This window comes from Mustela nivalis (assembly GCF_964662115.1).
Source record: "Mustela nivalis genome assembly, chromosome: 2".
NCBI classification, from domain to species: Eukaryota; Metazoa; Chordata; class Mammalia; order Carnivora; family Mustelidae; genus Mustela; species Mustela nivalis.
This window is the reverse complement of record NC_139021.1, coordinates 33,065,488-33,084,109: the sequence shown is the minus strand read 5'-3', so window position 1 is coordinate 33,084,109 and position 18,622 is coordinate 33,065,488. Positions and strand designations below refer to the sequence as shown.

The following is an 18,622-nucleotide window of genomic DNA, read 5'->3' as shown; positions in this document are numbered from 1 at the left end:
CCGTCACATGACCACGCCTACCCACAAAAGAGCCTGGCATATAAATATTTTGGACTAGGTACACTGTGGATCTAAATAAAATTAGGATTCTATTTGTAAGAAAGAAAAGAGATTTCGATATATTCGGCAGGCCACCAGCTGTGTCTGCCCCAGTCTGTTTTGCCTTTGGTCCTGGTTCAACCCTAGCTAGGAACTCTATAAACCGATCCTTTCTTAGTGCTACCGCCTCAGTTTACAGTTTGAGCAAAGTGTATTTTGAACGCTAAGTCATGAAGTCCTGTGTTCCACAGAATGGCTTTAACTTAACGCAGTTCTGGACTTAACTGGTAGGTCGGGTACCCTTCTTTCTCCCTCCCACATTTGCTTCCGTTGGAGAGAGCTGCACTAGAATGTTCCTGGCTCCCTGTGACTCCCTGTTCCACTCTGCCTTGGGGTAAAGGAAGTAAGCATCAGTAGCACTTTCTCATTTCTCTTTCTCTTGGGAACAAGCTGCGTAAGGGATAGCACACGTCTCTTCTGTTTCTGCCTTAAGTTTTATAGGGATACGCTATAAAATAGTCTTACCCCAGTGTTGTCTGTGCCCAAATAGGTGTTTGTGTATGATTGTGGGGCTTGGTATTAGAAAATGTGCTTGTACCTAGAGGTAGGCAATTCTGAAAACTCAATTTTACCAGTAATAGAAGTAATATTTCATACTCTGTTTACCTCTTATGTGTGAATTAGCTTAGAAGCTGGGGGTGGGGGATAGCTTAATGTGAATTTAAAAAAGCAGCTGGTTGCTGTTGCTTGACACATGTTTGAGTGTGATTTGTTTGGATCACTCTATCGCCTTAAATAGGACAAGTCTAATATCATAATTATCATACGAAATTTAACATTAAGGATGCACTCTTGTGATTTTTGATCTCAGAAAAGAGTTTGGTTTCATTAAATGACTATTTTTAGTGGAAAATGAGAAGGTTGGTGGGAATGCAAACTGGTGCAGTCACTCTGGGAAACAATACGGAGATTCTTCAGAAAGTTAAAAATACAATTACCTTACAATCCAACAATCGCATTACTAGGTATTTACCCAAAGAATACAAAAATACTAATTCAAAGGGATATGTGCATCCTGATGTTTATAGCAACATTATCTACAATAGCCAAATTATGGAAAAAGCCCAAGTATCCACTGGCTGATGAGTGGATAGAGAAAATGTGATATACACACACGCACGCATACGCACGCACACAGTGGAATATTAACCACTAAAAGAATGAAATCGTGGGGGTACCTGGGTGGCTCAGTGGGTTAAAGCCTCTGCCATCGGCTCAGGTCATGATCCCAGGGTACTGGGATCAAGCCCCACATCGGGCTCTCTGCTCAGCAGGGAGCCTGCTTCTTCCCTCCCTCTGCCTGTCTCTCTGCCTACTTGTGATCTCTGTCTGTCAAATAAATAAGTAAAATCTTAAAAAAGAAAAGAATGAAATCTTGCCACTTGCAACAACATGGATGGAGCTAGATAGAATTATGCTAAGAAAAGTAAGTCAGAGAAAGAAAATACTGTATGATTTCACTCATATGTAGAATTTAAGAAACAAAGCAAATGAGCAAAGATGAAAAAAAAAAAAGAGAGAGAGAAAGAGGCAAACCAAGAAACAGACTCTTAGCTCTAGAGAACAAACTGATGGTTACTAGAGGGGAGGGGTTGGGGGGTTGGGGATTAAGGAGCGCACTTGCTGTATGAGCACCTGCTGGGTGATGTATGGAATGATTGAATCATTGTATCATACACCTACAACTAATATTGCACTGTTTGTTAAATAACTGGAATTTAAATAGAAACGTAAAAAATGGGAAACACTTTAAAGAAATTATGTGACTGCAAGAAACCAGAAGGTCCCAGTGTGTTTACTTTTCCCAAAAGAAAAAAACCTGTTTCCATAGAAATAGAGTTCATAGGCATCATGACAGCTGATGAGAAAGTAACGTAAAGGCTTTAGAGTGTGTACCATGGATTCTATGTCAGCAAGAAGATTTCAGTTGCAAATAATAGAAAATTCAGCTGAGCCTGGCTTAAAGAAATGAAGGGGATTTCTTGGTTTACCTGATTAAAAACTCCAGAGGTAAATGTTACTGCCTTTGGGATTGATCTTGAATCTCAGTTCACGTGACTCAAGACCTAATTTCTTTCTATTTTTAATTGTTACGAGGTGTCACTCAGTCTTTATGACTTCATTTTAGGAATATTTCCCCCAACTTGTGAGCCTACATTGATTTCAGTAGCTCTGAGAGTTACAGGAAGCCTCAGTCATAAAATAGGAGTCTGTCTCAGTACTGTCTGACAAATCTTTGTAAGTCACTATGATTGGACCCGCTCAGGGTATTGTGCTGGTCATGAATGGGGATGGTACATGCAGGGTCGATGCCTGCTAATCTGGGTGCACCCCTTGGTCAAGTGAGGCCATTTCGATCCAAACCACGAAGCTGAGAGTGAGGAAACATTCCTTCCCTCCCAAGAAAGAAGAAAATCAGCGACAGACGGCCAGCAACAGATATTCCTTATAGTTGTTTCCAGAATACATGTCCTATTTTCTTCATGGAGAAGAGTTTTTAGTAACCCCCCCAATTCTCCCATTTTTCACTTTTTACCTAACGTATTTTTAGAGGTGAGGCATAAATTAAAGTTTAAAGAAATAATCTCACTATGTGGTATTACTTTCCATCCGTTACTTTAAAATTGCTAAAGTAACTTTGCCATAAAAGTGGCAAAATGCGTAATTTATCTGGAGGCATTTATATTTAAAAACATGTCCACATTGAAAAGAAAGTCCTAACTCCAGCGTCTGATCTGATGACTCATCATCCTCATGGTTTCCGACATGCCTCTTAAATAATATCCCTCTTCCAGTTTGGTATCTAAAAGAGAACATCGTGTTTTAAATATTATGAAACCACACAGAGGCACTTGTTAAAACCTCCCAGCCTTCTTTCACAAAGCTCAGCTCTAGCAGTGGCTCCCATCACGTTCCGCCTCACATGATTTGGGGTTGAACTCCAGTAAGCATCAAACTTTTTTGCGGGGGGTGGTGTGGAGTGACTAGCTCTAACACAACACTGACAGGGGAAATTGGTAGAGGAGTGTGGGACATTTGTAGAGGAGTGTGGAGATAAGCTGTTAAGAGACTGAAGGGAGAACTACTTCACGGAAAGAATTATTAAAAAAGAGGATGTATTATAGAATGCTCTATGAGGAGCCATGTTACCTTCTTCAAGTCCTCTGTCCCCCTTCCTTAAAATTTCCATTCTGTTTTAATGTGTTTATGGTATCGATGGACAGGTTTGGGGCAAACTATCTCAGACTGGGATGGAGTGAAAACAGGGGTACTCTGAGATATAATTGTTTAGTACTTTCAGCCACTTTTGAAGACCATCTACTAAAGATTCTATTTCATAGTATTTCACTTAAAGTCTTAAAGTGTTAAGAAACTAAGAGTACCTATCTTCCAGAGAATACACTGCCTATGTAAACAGTGGGGCTGACCGCTGCATCATTTGGAGCAATGCAATATTGCTGTAGAGGGCCAAGGAACTCCCAACAGATCATGCCAGCGTGCAGGAGTTAGGTGCTGTTTTCTCTGAGAAAGAACATTCTGTTAATGGGAAGATAAATCAGGTTTCTTTCCTTGGTTTACCTGTCAGATCTGAAGGTGAAGATCATGCACAAATAATTTGTGCCTGTTTCTTTAGCCTTGTGTCAAGATAACAAGCTGTGTGTGTCTACTTATTGGCACACGAACACCCAGGAATTGAACCGGAAATCTTCTGTAACCTCAAATATTGGTATAATGACGGCTCCCACATTTACATAAAATGTGTTTTGTGTTTTTGTCTTTGTTTTTATTTTGTCATGGTGGTTGCTCTAGACAGTACTGTAGTATTGAGTTGGTCATCATCAGTTCTCTTCCGAGAAAAATCTTGTTTGGCAAGGCTTCCTTTGTACCTGTCACTCTAAAATAATTCGAGTGAGTGGTTTTCTCATGTGGGTTGGTGGCAGGCTACTTGACAGAATGGTAGCTCTGGGTTTTAAGGATTCTTTCTGTTCTGCTCTCAGGAAGCAGCCTGTTGGTTGACTCCTCACCTCTCCCTATCTGCCTATCCCTGTAGTTTTCTCTGCATTTCTGAAAATGTCACTTAAATTCTCAGATTGCTCTTACAGACCAACAGAATTGCACAGAAAGAATTCAGTAGTTGGGAGAGTGAAGAGGTGGATGTTCTTAAAATTCACCTGTCAAAGGCACATCTTTTACTTGTTCCCTTGGGGGTAGTATTTTGGGTAATTTGTGAGTTTATTTTTTAAGGTAAAATACAAAAAAGGGAAACAAAGAGTGTGGGTTTTGGATAACCCTTTTACATTTCTATCGTAAGTAGTTTGGTCAAATAAGTCAAATGATATATATATTTTAAAGATTTTATTTATTTGTTTGACAGAAAAAGAAAGAGATCACAAGTAGGTAGAGCAGCTGGCAGAGAGAGAAGGGGAAGCAGGCTCCCCCGCTGAGCAGAGAGCCCAATGCGGGGCTTGATCCCAGGACCCTGGGATCATGACCTGAGCCGAATGCAGAGACTTAACCCACTGAACCACCCAGGCACCCCAGTGATATTTATTTTTATCATAGTGTAAAAGTACCTTGCTTCTGTAGCTTTATTTGTTTATTCAGTAAAAGTTTATTGAGTATATACTAGGTGCCAGGTATTTGGTGATTGAGTAACCTAGAGCAGTGATCCCCCCTCTAACCTGCGAAATGTACATAATAGGAGATAGTAAACATGACAAATAAAACTTATACCATAATTATAAGGCACTACGTGTTGTGAAAAAGATTTTAAAAAATTAAGTGGGCTTAGGGGATTGGGATTGGAGGTGCAGAGGCTGGAGACAAATTGAGGTATTAAATAGAGTGGTTAGGGGAGGCCTCCTTGAGAAAGTGAGATATGAGGGACAAATAAAGAAGGTCTCTACTGACAAAGACCAGGGGGTGTGTGGTGATCCTTGGAGGAGCCACATTCCAGGTCGAGGGAGCTGCCAGAATGATCGTTCCAAAGTGAGAAAATTCAGGGAAGCCATGGTGGCTGGATCTGAGTGAGCCGGCAGGGACCGGTAGGAAGTGATGGGTGCAGATCCCTTAGGCCTTGTCAGCCAAAATGGGGAATTACTGATGGCTTTCAAGCATATCTGACTGACTTTCTTTCTGCTGTGTTGACGCTGAAAGGAAGGGGGGAGAGTAGACGCAGAGAGACCAGTTAGGAAGTTTTTACAGCGATTCCCATGAGAAATGGTGGTAACTTCTTCAGGCATGGGCCAGAGGAGGCAGTGAGATGGGGAGAAGTGTTTGGGTTCTGGATCTATTCTGAAGGTAGATCCTATAGAATTTCCTCATCAATGGGTCAAGCCGTTGGGAGGAAAGAATTACCATGAACTGTGACGGAAGGCGCTGCTTCTCCTTAAACCTGCTTGTCTCTATTAACTGTATTTTAAAACACTGTGTGATTCTTTTTCCCTATAAGGAAATACTTAGGATGAAAATTAATTACATGCGCGTTTGGTTTGCACATAAGCAGCATCTATTTTTTAATCTGACATTTATTTCTAGATGTGTTCGTGTCCTTTTGTAGGAAGAGATTTCTCTTCTCTGAGTAACTATTGTTGTAAGCCCCAATCCCCAAATCCCCAAGTTGTCTTTTTGGAACAAGCAGAAAAAGGAGAGACTGCAATAGGTGTATTAAACCAATAATTGCAGTTCAGTAAAATGTTTCGGGGGAGAATGGGATAAAATGACTCTGGGGGCTTTCACTGATGATTATGGGAGAGAGTTGTTAGCTAAATATATCTGTACTTTTTTCTTCTATTTCTTGCTCATTTTACTTCTTTGTATGGTTGTTGTTGTTCTTTTTTTCAATGAATATCATAAGGTTGTTTCTAAGGCTGTCATAAACTCAGCACCTTAAAAAGGGGGAATAAAATCACTAGTTTGAAATTGTCTTCTGGTATAGAATGGTTTCTAGTCTTTGTAGGTTTTGTTTGTTTTGTTTTGTTTTGTTTTGTTTGTTTTGACATGTTTTGACATGTTTAGGGTTTTTTTGTTTGTTTTTGTTTTTTTGTTGTTGTTTTGGGAGGGATAGTGGCAAGAGGAGAATGGCACAATGGGTTATTATAAGGGAGCATCATTTGTACACCATTTTCTAGAGATTTGAATATCTTCATCCTTAAACTATAAGTTGAAAATATTGTCATGAATAAAATAAAAAATTAAACTGGTATCTGATTTATAGAATCTTTACTTTGTACTTCTGAAGTCAATGGATACTGAAATTATATTTTCATGATAACCTTTTAAATCCCACATTGGGTTCTCATAAATTTGAATGCATGGGAAGTACTTACCAAAAATTTTTAAAAAATACAGAAGTAAGGTGTTAAAAATGGGGGAAAAGAGTCCTAAAAGCAAAATATACCTCTCAAAGGGTAGGGAGGAGGGAACTGGAGACCTAGAAAGATCGTTAAAGACTAAACATGTTAGGAATGACATGAATGAAGGTCTGAGGTGGGCAAGTAAGAGGAGCAGTAAACAAGGTTAATGGTGGGGCAGAAGACTGGCCGTGGGGTGTGCGCTAATTTGGGACAATGCTGCCAGGAAAAGTCACGGAAGTGGGAAAAGTGAATGGAAGGGGAAATAAAGAGGAAGCTTAGCTATGATAATATCAACTGTAATCCCGTGTCTGAAATTTTCTGGACTAACCAAAGTATATTTTGGCAAATCTTTTGTTTTTTTTTTTGTTTGTTTGTTTTTCAGTTTGATATTAACTATGGAGTCTAACTGGTTGAATTTTGTGCTTGGTTAGCATTCCTATGAAAATGAGTGCTCTTAAATTTTACTGTCTTTACTATTTCTTATTTTTTTATTCTATTTTTTATTTATTACTATTCTTATTCTTATTCTTTACTATTTTTTTGAGTGACTGAATAGAGGCATTGAGAGATCAAGTGAGGAAGTGAACAAAACTTGATTGAAATTCAGCGTCTAATGAATTTCTTAGTTCATAGAACACACTATTTTTTTTTAAAGATTTTATTTATTTATTTGACAGACAGAGAGAGAGAGAGACAGTGAGAGAGGAAATATAAGCAGGGGAAGGGGGAAGAGAAAGAAGCAGGCTTCCCGTGGAGCAGGAAATCTGATGCGGGGCTCGATCCCAGGATGCTGGGATCATGACCTGAGCCAAAGGCAGATAGATGCTTTACGACTGAGCCACCCAGGCGCCCCTAGAACACACTATTTTTTATTACATTTCTATGGAAACTGGTATTTCCTGTCCCATCGCACCTCTGGGGAAGCATTCTCTTTTTAGTGAAGATTAAGACACTTACTGAATAATTGAAAAAAATTATAGAATAGATCTGCTACACTATCAACAATGTTTATTGTCACTGTACATTTTATAGTGAAAGCAGCGCAATGGACATCAATGGCAAACACAGGGAATTCTGCTATTTTAGTAATACTGTAATTCATGTAGGAGAACGTAGTTGACAAATTTCTCAGTCTGTCCGTTTTAAGTATAGTGCCCGGAAATGCCATGGATGTAGGATGCATTTGGTATTCACTGTTGTGAGGCACTAATCAGCTAAGTACCATAATCCTCCTTACAGGGTACATTCTTACTTGACCTGGAGCTATATCGAGCCACGAAGCAACGGCATTAAAGAATAACCTTTTTCTTAACAGGCCCATCACTACAGGATTTTATGACTCCACCCATGAATGAGTGTTGTTTTAATAATTTTTAATAATTTTTTAATTCAGTTTTGAAATAAAATGATCGTAAGCAAGTAGAGAATTTCAAATCAACTGATTAAGGATGGATCCTATGATTTTGCTAGAGCTAGAAGGATTAAATGAAAGCACTGCCTGGCACAGTGTTGATGTATTTTTGTCAACATGATGCTTCATGCTCGACAGATGTGCATTGGTTGAGCAAAAGGTAAAACTATAAAAATGTGTTAGATATTGTGATATGTAAAAAAAAAGATTGATCTTTTTTGGTGAATATAAAGGGTTTGGTTTATTAGAAGCTTTTTGTAGGAATTCTATGCATGGGATCTATATATTTCATGTTTTACAGGCTCCTGTATTTCTGTTAAATCCTGGATTTAATATGTCTTAATTGCTACATATTTCAGAATTTGATTATGATGTTATTTTTAATCTATATGGTTAGGATTGTGTCATTGAGTTAATGAAGTATCATTTTAATTTATTAAGCAATAACCATGCTTTAAAAAGCTTTTAAAAAGATGGAGGTTCTTTTTGGATTATTGATTCTTCAAATATCACTTCTATTATTTATAAGTGACGGTCATTTAATGATATCTACTAATAAAGATTACGATTATGGGCTTTTCTTATAGGTAGTACTTAATTGAATTGCATAAAATTTGAATTTGCAGAAATTAGTAATCTTCAAATTCTTTACTTTCAATATCATGATTCTTAAAAATTATATAGGTCTTAAGAGTTAAAAGTACATAAATATGAAAGCTTGAAATTTCCCTGTAACCTTTCAGTGTCCTAATAAGTGTTTTTAAATGTTTTATACTAGATTATGTTTTCAGAGACTTGATGATTATTTTGTAGTATATATAGTCAGTATTGTCGGTGGTATAATAACACAAAACACATAGCATGGTAAAAGTTGTAAATATTAAAATGGAAACTATGGTGAAAACATGATGAATTCTTATATAGCACGTAAATTGAGCCTGCCTTTGGGAAACTGTTGAAAATGACTTCAATTGGAAAACAGTCTTTTTATTTGGAGTTTTTCTATCAGTCAGTTAGTCTGATTTTTAGACATGGAGCTTTAAAGAGACTAATGGGTAGAGTTTTTTGCTCAAACTATTATGTCAATCAGAATACCATTTAAGGGGCACCTGGGTGGCTCAGTGGGTTAAGCTGCTGCCTTCTGCTCAGGTCATGATCTCAGGGTCCTGGGATTGAGTCCCGCATCGGGCTCTCTGCTTGGAAGGGAGCCTGCTTCTCTCTCTCTCTCTCTCTCTCTCTCTCTGCCTACTCATGTCCTCTCTCTGTCAAATAAAAAAAAAAAAAAAAAAAAAAGAATACCATTTAAAATGGAGTGTTAGGTGTGAAGTAAAGGTAGAATATTTAGGAATAGATTGACTAGTCCATATGACTAAAAAATGATAAGCAATGAACAGAAATGCTACAAATTAAGATACATTCACAATATTTCTGAATGTGATTTTCTATAAACTGGTTCTGGGTAAGACCCCTCTAATATGGGAAAAGAGAAAATAATTGTAACAACCTAGATTTCCATAAGAAAAGGTAAGGTGAACAGATATGAGATGAATATAAAGTGAATGCAAATATAGGCTGATATTGTTTTATCAGGAATAGGGAATGACTGATGCATAGGAGTAAAAAGTAAGGAACTACATAACATCACCAATACATTTTATTCTAAAGAAAGACATAATTTTGGACTCTGCCTCTTATTTTCTCAGTGTCTTTGAAGGAGTAAGTGAAATATAACATCTTAGGTGAAATGCCCCATTCTTCTGAATTATAACTTAAGGGTAAAATACTATTAAATGCTTTATGATTTCTTCGAGGATTGTACAATATAGCATTCAGTTCTTTACCAATTAAATGTTTTCCACCTAATAATAATAAAAAATGCCAAGACTTGCTTACAGAGGGCAGTAGGAAAGGTAGAGCTTAGAGATACAGTACTCGAATTTTCATGGGTTTTCTCCAGGTCCTGAAAAAAATATAGTGTCCAAAAACATAGGGGTTTTAATTTTAAGGAGAGTATATATTAAATAATTCATGATCTAGCTGGCAAAATTATTGGACAGAATATTTTAATATTTTGGAGTAATTGAGAGCGGATTCTTCGTTGTTTGATAAGAATGGTCATAGAATAAAATCTTGCCTTGCTCCTAGCATAGCTTTAATGTACTACCTTAAAATGTATTTTTAAAAACTTTATTCCATGTTAAGTAACAGTGACAATAGTTATCCCAATTTCAGAAATCATGAGAACTGTTCTATTTTTACTTAAATCCAGTACAAATCAGCATCTACAGTATGATTCACAGGCATCAGGCAAATTTCATAATCTGTAGAACAACGTGATTGCTGGATTTAATACCGAATTCAGTTTTTCTAAGGTATGATTTTTAAAAAGTACTTAGATGACTTGCTAAATGCTAATTAATAATAGACTTTCTTTTGGAACTGAATTCTATGATAAATATTCTTTTTTTTTAAATCAGTGAAATAAAATATACTTCCTATATTTTAGAGGCTCACCATATTCACTTTATTTATAACCTACTTTCAAAAATTTACATTAATTCCTCAGGAATAGAAGTGTTTCTTTTCTTGCCCCTACCTCTGTCCCATGATGACAAGTGTGATGTCAAATATATTACTAGAAATTCTTAATTTTCAAAGAGATTTTGTTCTAAATGTTTAGTTGTAAAGTGATTGACACTCTAAATATATTTGCCAAAGAAATCATTTTATAAGCAATCGTTGGATTTTGAAGCCCAACAACGAAAGTCAAATTAACATGTAATGTCCACTATTACTAAAAGCAAGTCCTTCCTTTTACCCACGGTGGGTGTTATTACTGCTAAGGGAACGTAAGGGGAAAGAGAAGAATGACTATTTTAGCACATCAGTGGGTTTGAGTATAGAAGAATAGAACATATCGTGAAAAGTAGAGATAACCTAAGGGAGAATTAATCAGTTAATTCAACAGATGTTTTTCAAGCACCTCCTATATGATGCTTAAACAGATTCAGGATGCTGTTCCTCTTGAACCTTAAGGTCTGAGAGTGTTGTTGACATTCCTGGATAGAAACGGACATGATTACCTGGGGAAGAGGTACAGTGAGGAGGAAGGCCATCGTTAGGTTGAACTGTCTTCAAAAGATCCAATTTCCGCCTTACTTTTTTCTGAATTTTTTTACTTTCTTGCAATCACAATTAGGGTAATTACAATTTACTTAAACAATGAGAGGATGGTCAAGATGGGTGAAGGCGGGTGGGAGATACAGATTTCTGGTTACAGAATGACGAAGTCATAGGAATAAAAAGCACAGCGTAGGGAATGTAGTCAACCATACTCAGATAAAAAAAGAAGAGTTTTAAAAAAAGAAATGAAGTTTAACAAATAGTTTTCTTATGTACCATATAAATCTGAGAAGCCCTAGAATCTTGCTCTTAGAAGATTCAATTTCCAGAATTTAAATTTGGTTAATGAATAACCTATATTTTTAGAGACAAATATATTTGTTAACTTAGATTGGAAAAAAGTAACATCACGAAAATGTATTTGAATTCCTAACATGAACTCTGCATCTAATAGAGGTTAGATGGTCAGTTTAGAAGAACTGATAGAGGGTACCTGAGTGGCTCAGTCCATTAAGTGTCTGCTGCAGATCAGGTCATGGTCCCAGGGTCCTGGGATTGAGCCCCACGTTGGACTCCCTGCTGGGGGGGGGAGTCAGCTTCCCCACTCTTTCTGCCTCTTCCCTCCAGCTCATGCTTGCACTCAATCTCTCTCTCTCTCTCTCTCTGATAAATAAATAAGTACATCTTTTTAAAAAAAGCTTAAAAAAAGAACTGATGTAAATGTCTATTTTTTAGAGTTCCCTAGAGAAATTCCCATTTATTTCGTTTTTAAAAATATAGCGACTAAATATAAGTAGCCAGTTAATAAGATGTGACTATGTTGAAAATTGGCACCAGTCAGTTATTTATATCTTGCCAGAACTATTATTTTTTTGCTATCCTTAAAGCTTTCATTTAGGCATATTAACTTAATGAAGGTATGGTGTCAGTAATATAAGATCATAGCTTAACCAACTGAACCACTCAGATGCCCCGCATTTCATTATTCCTAATCTAAATTATAGTATGTAGCATTCAGTTCTTGCCCAATACACATTTGTTAAAATAATATATGAGTTAATGTATATAATCTATGTTTCTCATTCTAAAATATAGACTCTCAAAGGTTAACTGGCTATCTAGGTTCAAATAAATGGCTAATACCCAAGGTGGGACTAAGAAACCCAGGTCCCTTGATTCTTCTCTTCCTTTATGATAATCGCCACCATGCTGAAGCATTTTTTCCTTTAGTCACACATATTAAAAAATGACAAAAAAGTAAAATGAATTATGCATAACAGATACCCCTAAAAGATATTATGTAGGTCAATACTATAAAATTTATTTTGAGCACTCTGTTTTAATTGTATATTTTAAAATATAGGAGTATGTGGCTTTATGTGACAATTGTAACTGAAAAGAGTTGTTTTTAAGTTCTATATGTTTTTTAAGCAGATGTAGGATATAAGTGTAAAAACAGAAATGACATCCACTTACCTAATCATAAAATGGACTAGTTCCTTCATTTTCTTTTTTCTTTCTCTTTCTTTCTTTCTTTCTTTCTTTCTTTCTTTCTTTCTTTCTTTCTTTCTTTCTTTCTTTCTAAGATTTGTTTATTTATTTATTTGACAGAGAGAGAGAGAGAGAGATCACAAGCAGGCAGGGAGGCAGGCAGAGAGAGGAGGAAGCAGGCTCTCCGCAGAGCAGAGAGCCCGATGCGGGGCTCGATCCCAGGAGGCTGGGATCATGACCTGAGCCGAAGGCAGAGGCTTTAACCCACTGATCCACCCAGGCGCCCCCCTTCATTTTCTGTATTACTATCCCTTTAGGGCTCGAGGCTAGGATGTCCCCTGGCTGGGCACTTGTGTGACACTGGAAGGCGGAAGGGTCGTAGAAACCCTTATTGTCTAGCCGCCGCTGTTGGCAGGTGCATGGGTGTAAACATCTCAGTGGCTCCTGGTGAGCTCCTCCTACTTAATGGACCACCTAATGCTATGGGCAGCAGAGATAACTGGTGGCAGATTCCCATAGACTCTTGAGCTTCACAGCGGCTCCCTAAAGAACATCTAGAGAGCCCTTGTGTTTGGTTCTTCAGGCTGAGAATGGCAACATCAGTTTCTCTGGACTTCATGGCTGGTGCAGTTGCGTAGCTTTTGATCACTGTGTTAAAACCCTTACTCCCTGGAAAACCTAGAGTGACTTGTTTTTATTAATAAATCTTGATTGATGCATTCGCAGGCTGTGTTTCAGATATGGGAGAAAGAGATTCGGTGACATGGAAGACTTTAGAGGGGAATGCTACTGTTGCTGGGTTGGCTCATTCCACGTATAGCCTTTCTCTATTCTTGCTTTTACCCCCCTCCCCATAATGATAATAACATCTAAGAAATTCACAACTGAGCTATCTAAAGTCGGTCGTCTTTAACTTCAACTGACCTCACTTTTTATTATCTCCTCTTCGTATTGTCCTGGCAAAAATCCCTGTAACGGATATTCTGAATTTCTTTCATCTTTAGGATTCTGGTCTCACTGCATTTCATGGCTAGTGCTTGACTATCTGGGTTCATACCAGAGAAGACAGTGTGAATGTTTTGTTGACAAAGAGTAATATGTATGATTACAAGGTCTGCTATGTTGTACCAGTGTTAGGGGGCAGCTTGAGAACTCAATATATGGCCTCTTCCTCTGAAACTATAAGGAAGTTTGAGGGGTCAGATGTAAAGACAAAGAAGAGAAGTGTTATTGAGCTGGCCTTAATCTCAATGAAGTTAGAATAAAAATAGCAGTCCCTTTGGACTTCTTCAAAGACTTTTTTTGAATGGGCGATGAATAAGTCATTATTGTTGTTATTTATTTAAATTGCTTATCTCAAGTTAGAGCAGTAAAGAAGGGTTGGAGACATAATGATTAGGTGGAGATTTAGATGAACCAATATTGGGAGTGATCTAGGTAGCTGATGGATGAAAAATTATTTTTTAAAAAGATTTTATTCATTTATTTATTAGAGAGAGAGAGAGACTATGAGAGCGGGGAGAGGAACAGAAGGAGAAGGATAAGCAGACTGGACCTAGCACTGAGCCAGACACTGGGGCTTGATCCCACAACCCCAAGATCATGACCTGAGCTGCAATCAAGCATCAGATGCTTAACTGACTGAGCCATCCATAGACCCCTGTGAAAAATGATTTATGAGCCAGCATTTAGGGGTGCCCTGCATTGGGCTCCTTGCTCACCGCAGAGCCTGCTTGTTTCTCTTCCTCTGCCCCTCCCCCTGCTCACTCTTCCTGTCTCTGTCCCCCTCTCTCAAATAAATAAATAAAATCTTAAAAAAGGAAAAAGAGCCAGCATTTAATTTTAGTCAGAAAAATATTCAGCTCTTGAACCAAATCAGTTTGGCTTCAGTATGTTTTCAAGTGACTTCATATCAAGGTGTCAGGAATAGAGAGAGAGTCAGGTGGAATTTTTCAAAGCTTCGGAATAGCAGTTGGGAGATTGTCGAAGTGTATTGAGCCAAGCAAAGAAATTAGAGTCTAAGCCCATTTTGCTGCAGCAGAGTATGATGCTGACTATCTTATTTCAGGGTGTAAGTATATTCTGTATGCAGTATGTCAGGCATTAAAGAACCATATCAAAAATACCTTTTAAATTTCTTATTTGAACTGAATAGAGTGAATACCAGTAAGACTTTGGCTATGGCATGAATTTAAGAGGAGTTTTTTTTTTGAGTTGATGAATTAAATTTAAATAGTTATTTTTTTAAGCAAAATAACTATTTGAATTTAATTCATCAACTCACCAGTGAATGAATGAATGTATGAAACGTTGCGTTGTTTAGACATCGCTCTTCTCTTCATTCTTTTCCTTTGCTTACTTAGGACACGAAGTCCATCCGTATCCCGAGATCAGAATAGAAGATACGACCAAAGAGAAGAAAGAGAAGAATATTCGCAGTATGCTACTTCAGATAACGCCATGCCTAGGTCTCCATCAGATTATGCTGATAGGAGGTCTCAGCGTGAACCTCAGTTTTACGAAGAGTCTGACCATATAAATTACAGGGACTCCAGCAGGAGAAGTCATAGGCATTCCAAAGAATACATTGTAGATGATGAGGACGTGGAGAGCAGAGATGAATATGAAAGGCAACGGAGAGAGGAGGAATACCAGGCACGCTATCGAAGTGACCCGAATTTGGCCCGTTATCCAGTAAAGCCACAGCCCTATGAAGAACAAATGCGTATTCATGCGGAAGTGTCCAGAGCAAGGCATGAGAGAAGGCATAGTGATGTTTCTTTGGCAAATGCTGAACTGGAAGATTCTAGGATTTCTATGCTGAGGATGGAACGGCCATCAAGGCAAAGATCTATATCTGAACGTAGAGCTGCCATGGAAAATCAGCGATCTTACTCAATGGAAAGAACTCGAGAGGCTCAGGGACCAAGTGCTTATCCACAAAGGACCACAAACCATAGTCCTCCCACCCCCCGGAGGAGTCCAATACCCATTGATAGACCAGACCTGAGACGTACTGACTCACTGAGGAAACAACACCACTTAGACCCCAGCTCTGCTGTGAGGAAAACAAAACGGGAAAAAATGGAAACAATGTTAAGGAATGATTCTCTCAGTTCCGACCAGTCAGAGTCAGTGAGACCTCCACCACCAAAGCCTCATAAATCAAAGAAAGGAGGTAAAATGCGCCAGGTTTCATTGAGCAGTTCAGAAGAGGAATTAGCTTCCACACCTGAATACACGAGTTGTGATGACGTTGAGATTGAAAGTGAGAGTGTAAGTGAGAAAGGTAAGTACTAATCGTACTTTCCCTCTAGTTAATTCCCTGGGGGTTTTCTTTTTAGGTTGTATTTGTGATAAACATTTAATAGTTAGATATAACTACCTTTATTTTAAAAGTTTCTTAATGGTACCAGTTATGTGAAGAAAGTTTCGAGTTTTAAAAAGTAAATATCTTCTGTTGTTCATGTGGCGGAGAAGTCTACTGATTTTTTTAAAAAACCTTTTTCACTTTGTTTATGAAAGTTTTCCTACATCACTTCATGGTGTGTTAAAAAATACCTATTAGCTATAGTTGTAAAATAACATTTTGTATGTGTTTCCTTTTACAAATAGCAATGTGTTTACTTTAGAATATCTGAAAAATTCTTCAAAGTGTTAAGAATGAAATGCAAACTATCCATAACCTTTACTCTGAAATATAACCATTGTTAACATTTTGTTGTATTTTCTTCCCTTTTTCCTATGCATGTGTATTTCACATATTGATAAAATTGGTATCATGCTATATATAATTTATATTGATTTTTTAAATTGATATCATATCATTTACTTTTTCCCAAGCCATTAGATGTTCCTCAGAAATACGTTTTTAAAATGGCTGCCCTAATAGTCTATCATATGGGTTTACCACAAACTATTCCTCTCTCTGGGGGTATTCCAGTTGCTTCCAATTATGAGCACAAATAATGTTCTAACGGTTATCTTTACATAAGAATTTTTGCCTGATCCCTGAGTATTTCACAAATACATATTCATGCTCTGATTCTTATAAGCTCTTGGTTCAGAATACCAACTTGCTTCCCAGAAGGTTATAACACTCTATACTCTTGTCAGAAGTTAAATTTTCAGTTGCAAAGCACTAAATCTTTGCAATTGAATAGGCCACAGAAAGGCTTTCTCTTTGTCATTTGAATTTGAATTTGATCGTGCAGTTGAATGTTTTGTATTTTATTGGTGTTTGATATCTCTATGAATTACCAGTTCATTCCTGTTATTTCTTTTGCCCATGTTCCTATTGGGGATTAATTCGTTTTTCTCTTAATGATTTTAAGAACTTTTTATACGGTTAGGATTTTTACCCATTTAATGGTCATCTGTTTCAAATGTATTTCCCATATTGATGTTTATCTACTAATTTTCTGGGGTCACTGGGAAATACTGAATTTAATAGAGGTGTCTTTGCATCTTTGGTGATTGTTTTTTCCCCATTTCTTTTATCCATAGAAACTCTTTATTCATCCCCAAGGCAGTTAAATCTTCAGCTGTGTATTTTCTCATGTGTTTTTATTACTTTTAGCCTTTAACTTTTTAATCTTTCTGTGATTTATTTTGGTATTTACCAAAATATACCAGATATGTGAGGATCTAACATGAATCCCCTGCTCGCCACACACACAATTTTCTGACACCATTTGATGAATAACTGACTTCTTCATAAGAATCAACAGGAATCAATAAAGGAATTCAAGAAGACAGATAGATAGGAAATTAATATGGAATCATTTTGTGCTGTACCAAAAATAGTTAGAGAAGTGAATGAAAAGCAGTTCCCATTCTGAGCTAAAAACGGAAAATGTGATTTAAAAATACCTAATAAGAAAGGAGGGGGGCCTACAAGAAAAAAGCTATAAAGCTTACTGAGTAACAGAAAGGAAGGTAGTCACTGAGTGAGTAGATATTCATCATGTTCCTGATTGGGAAGGCTAAATATTGTAAAGGTGCATGTTCTTTCCAAACAACATCTTGGGGTTAAGGACGTTCTAGTTATAATCCCAATCGGTGCCTATATTTTATTTCTACAAGTTAATGTGGAAGGTGTACAGAGAAAAAACTTCACTCTTTTTTGCCCCTCTATGCCTCCTAGGGTCATTGGGGCGGGGGACAGACACAAGACAGAGTAACAAGAGGAAAACCAATTTATTATCCTGTGCATTGTGCATATATGTGGGAGCTTTTGGCTACCTGAAACCTACGGGGGCGGTTAGAATTTGTGCTTATAAAGTCTCTTTGTAGAAGAACAGTAGATTTCTAGAGAGATGACAAGACAAAGAAAAAGAATTGTGAGTTTCTAGGGTAGCAAATCATGGGAAGGTGAGTATATGAGGGAATTAATGGAAGGTAGGTGTTAGGTGGTAAAGTCTGTTACGTAGACTTCTCGTAGACTTCTCCAAAGCCATCTCTTGCGTGCTAATTAGAGCAATTAACTTCTGTCCTTCCTGATAGAGGGCAGTGGGGAGGGACACCTTTGCAATGTATATCCTGCTTTTAGGCAAAGAGTGGGGAGGGCAGGCAGTCTTCTTGTATTTGTTTCTTCTCAGGTGCCTTCTGCTGAAAATAATCCTTCTATCAAAATGGCATGTTAAAATAAATGAATGATAAGAACATGGAAAATGCCACAAACCAAAGGAGAAGAGATCAGTTATTCGGCAGATGGGCTTAGGCTGATAGTGACAATCTGTGAGTGGTAGACCATTGTTGTGAAACACTAACAGGGTTTTATGGAAAGAGCTTGGGTTTTAGAGTCAAAGAGGAGCTCAGATCCTGGCTGTGAAATTCATTAACGATAGCATCTTCTTCTACCTATTTCACCACTCTAGGCCCGTTTCCTTATGTATAAATATAATAGTATGTTTGTTGTCTGGTAATTTGTCAAATAGTAGATAGTAAGAACATTTTTAGATTACTGATTTAATGTTTTATGGTAGCCAACCATGGTTAAGACTTCTTTGGGACAGCCTTCCAGAGTTTTGATTGAACATCTAGTCCTGGTTACATGGATTGTGGGCATCTATGTTGGTTCCATCTCTTCTACGTTCTGCCACATACCGAAGTAGGCTTGTATTTAGGCTAAGAAGAATAT

The 18,622-nt window shown here is 37.5% G+C and overlaps 1 protein-coding gene across 49 annotated transcripts in view; it reads left to right on the top strand.

Annotated features, from left to right (window-relative positions):
* RIMS2 (regulating synaptic membrane exocytosis 2) overlaps nucleotides 1-18,622 on the top strand; it is a 596,172-nt gene that overhangs the window by 258,760 nt on the left and 318,790 nt on the right. For all 49 annotated transcript variants that reach the window (XM_082719297.1, XM_082719284.1, XM_082719290.1 and 46 more), the window contains one exon: nucleotides 14,844-15,769. In XM_082719297.1, the coding sequence (XP_082575423.1) occupies nucleotides 14,844-15,769 (926 nt within the window). The remainder of the gene's footprint in view (nucleotides 1-14,843; nucleotides 15,770-18,622) is intronic.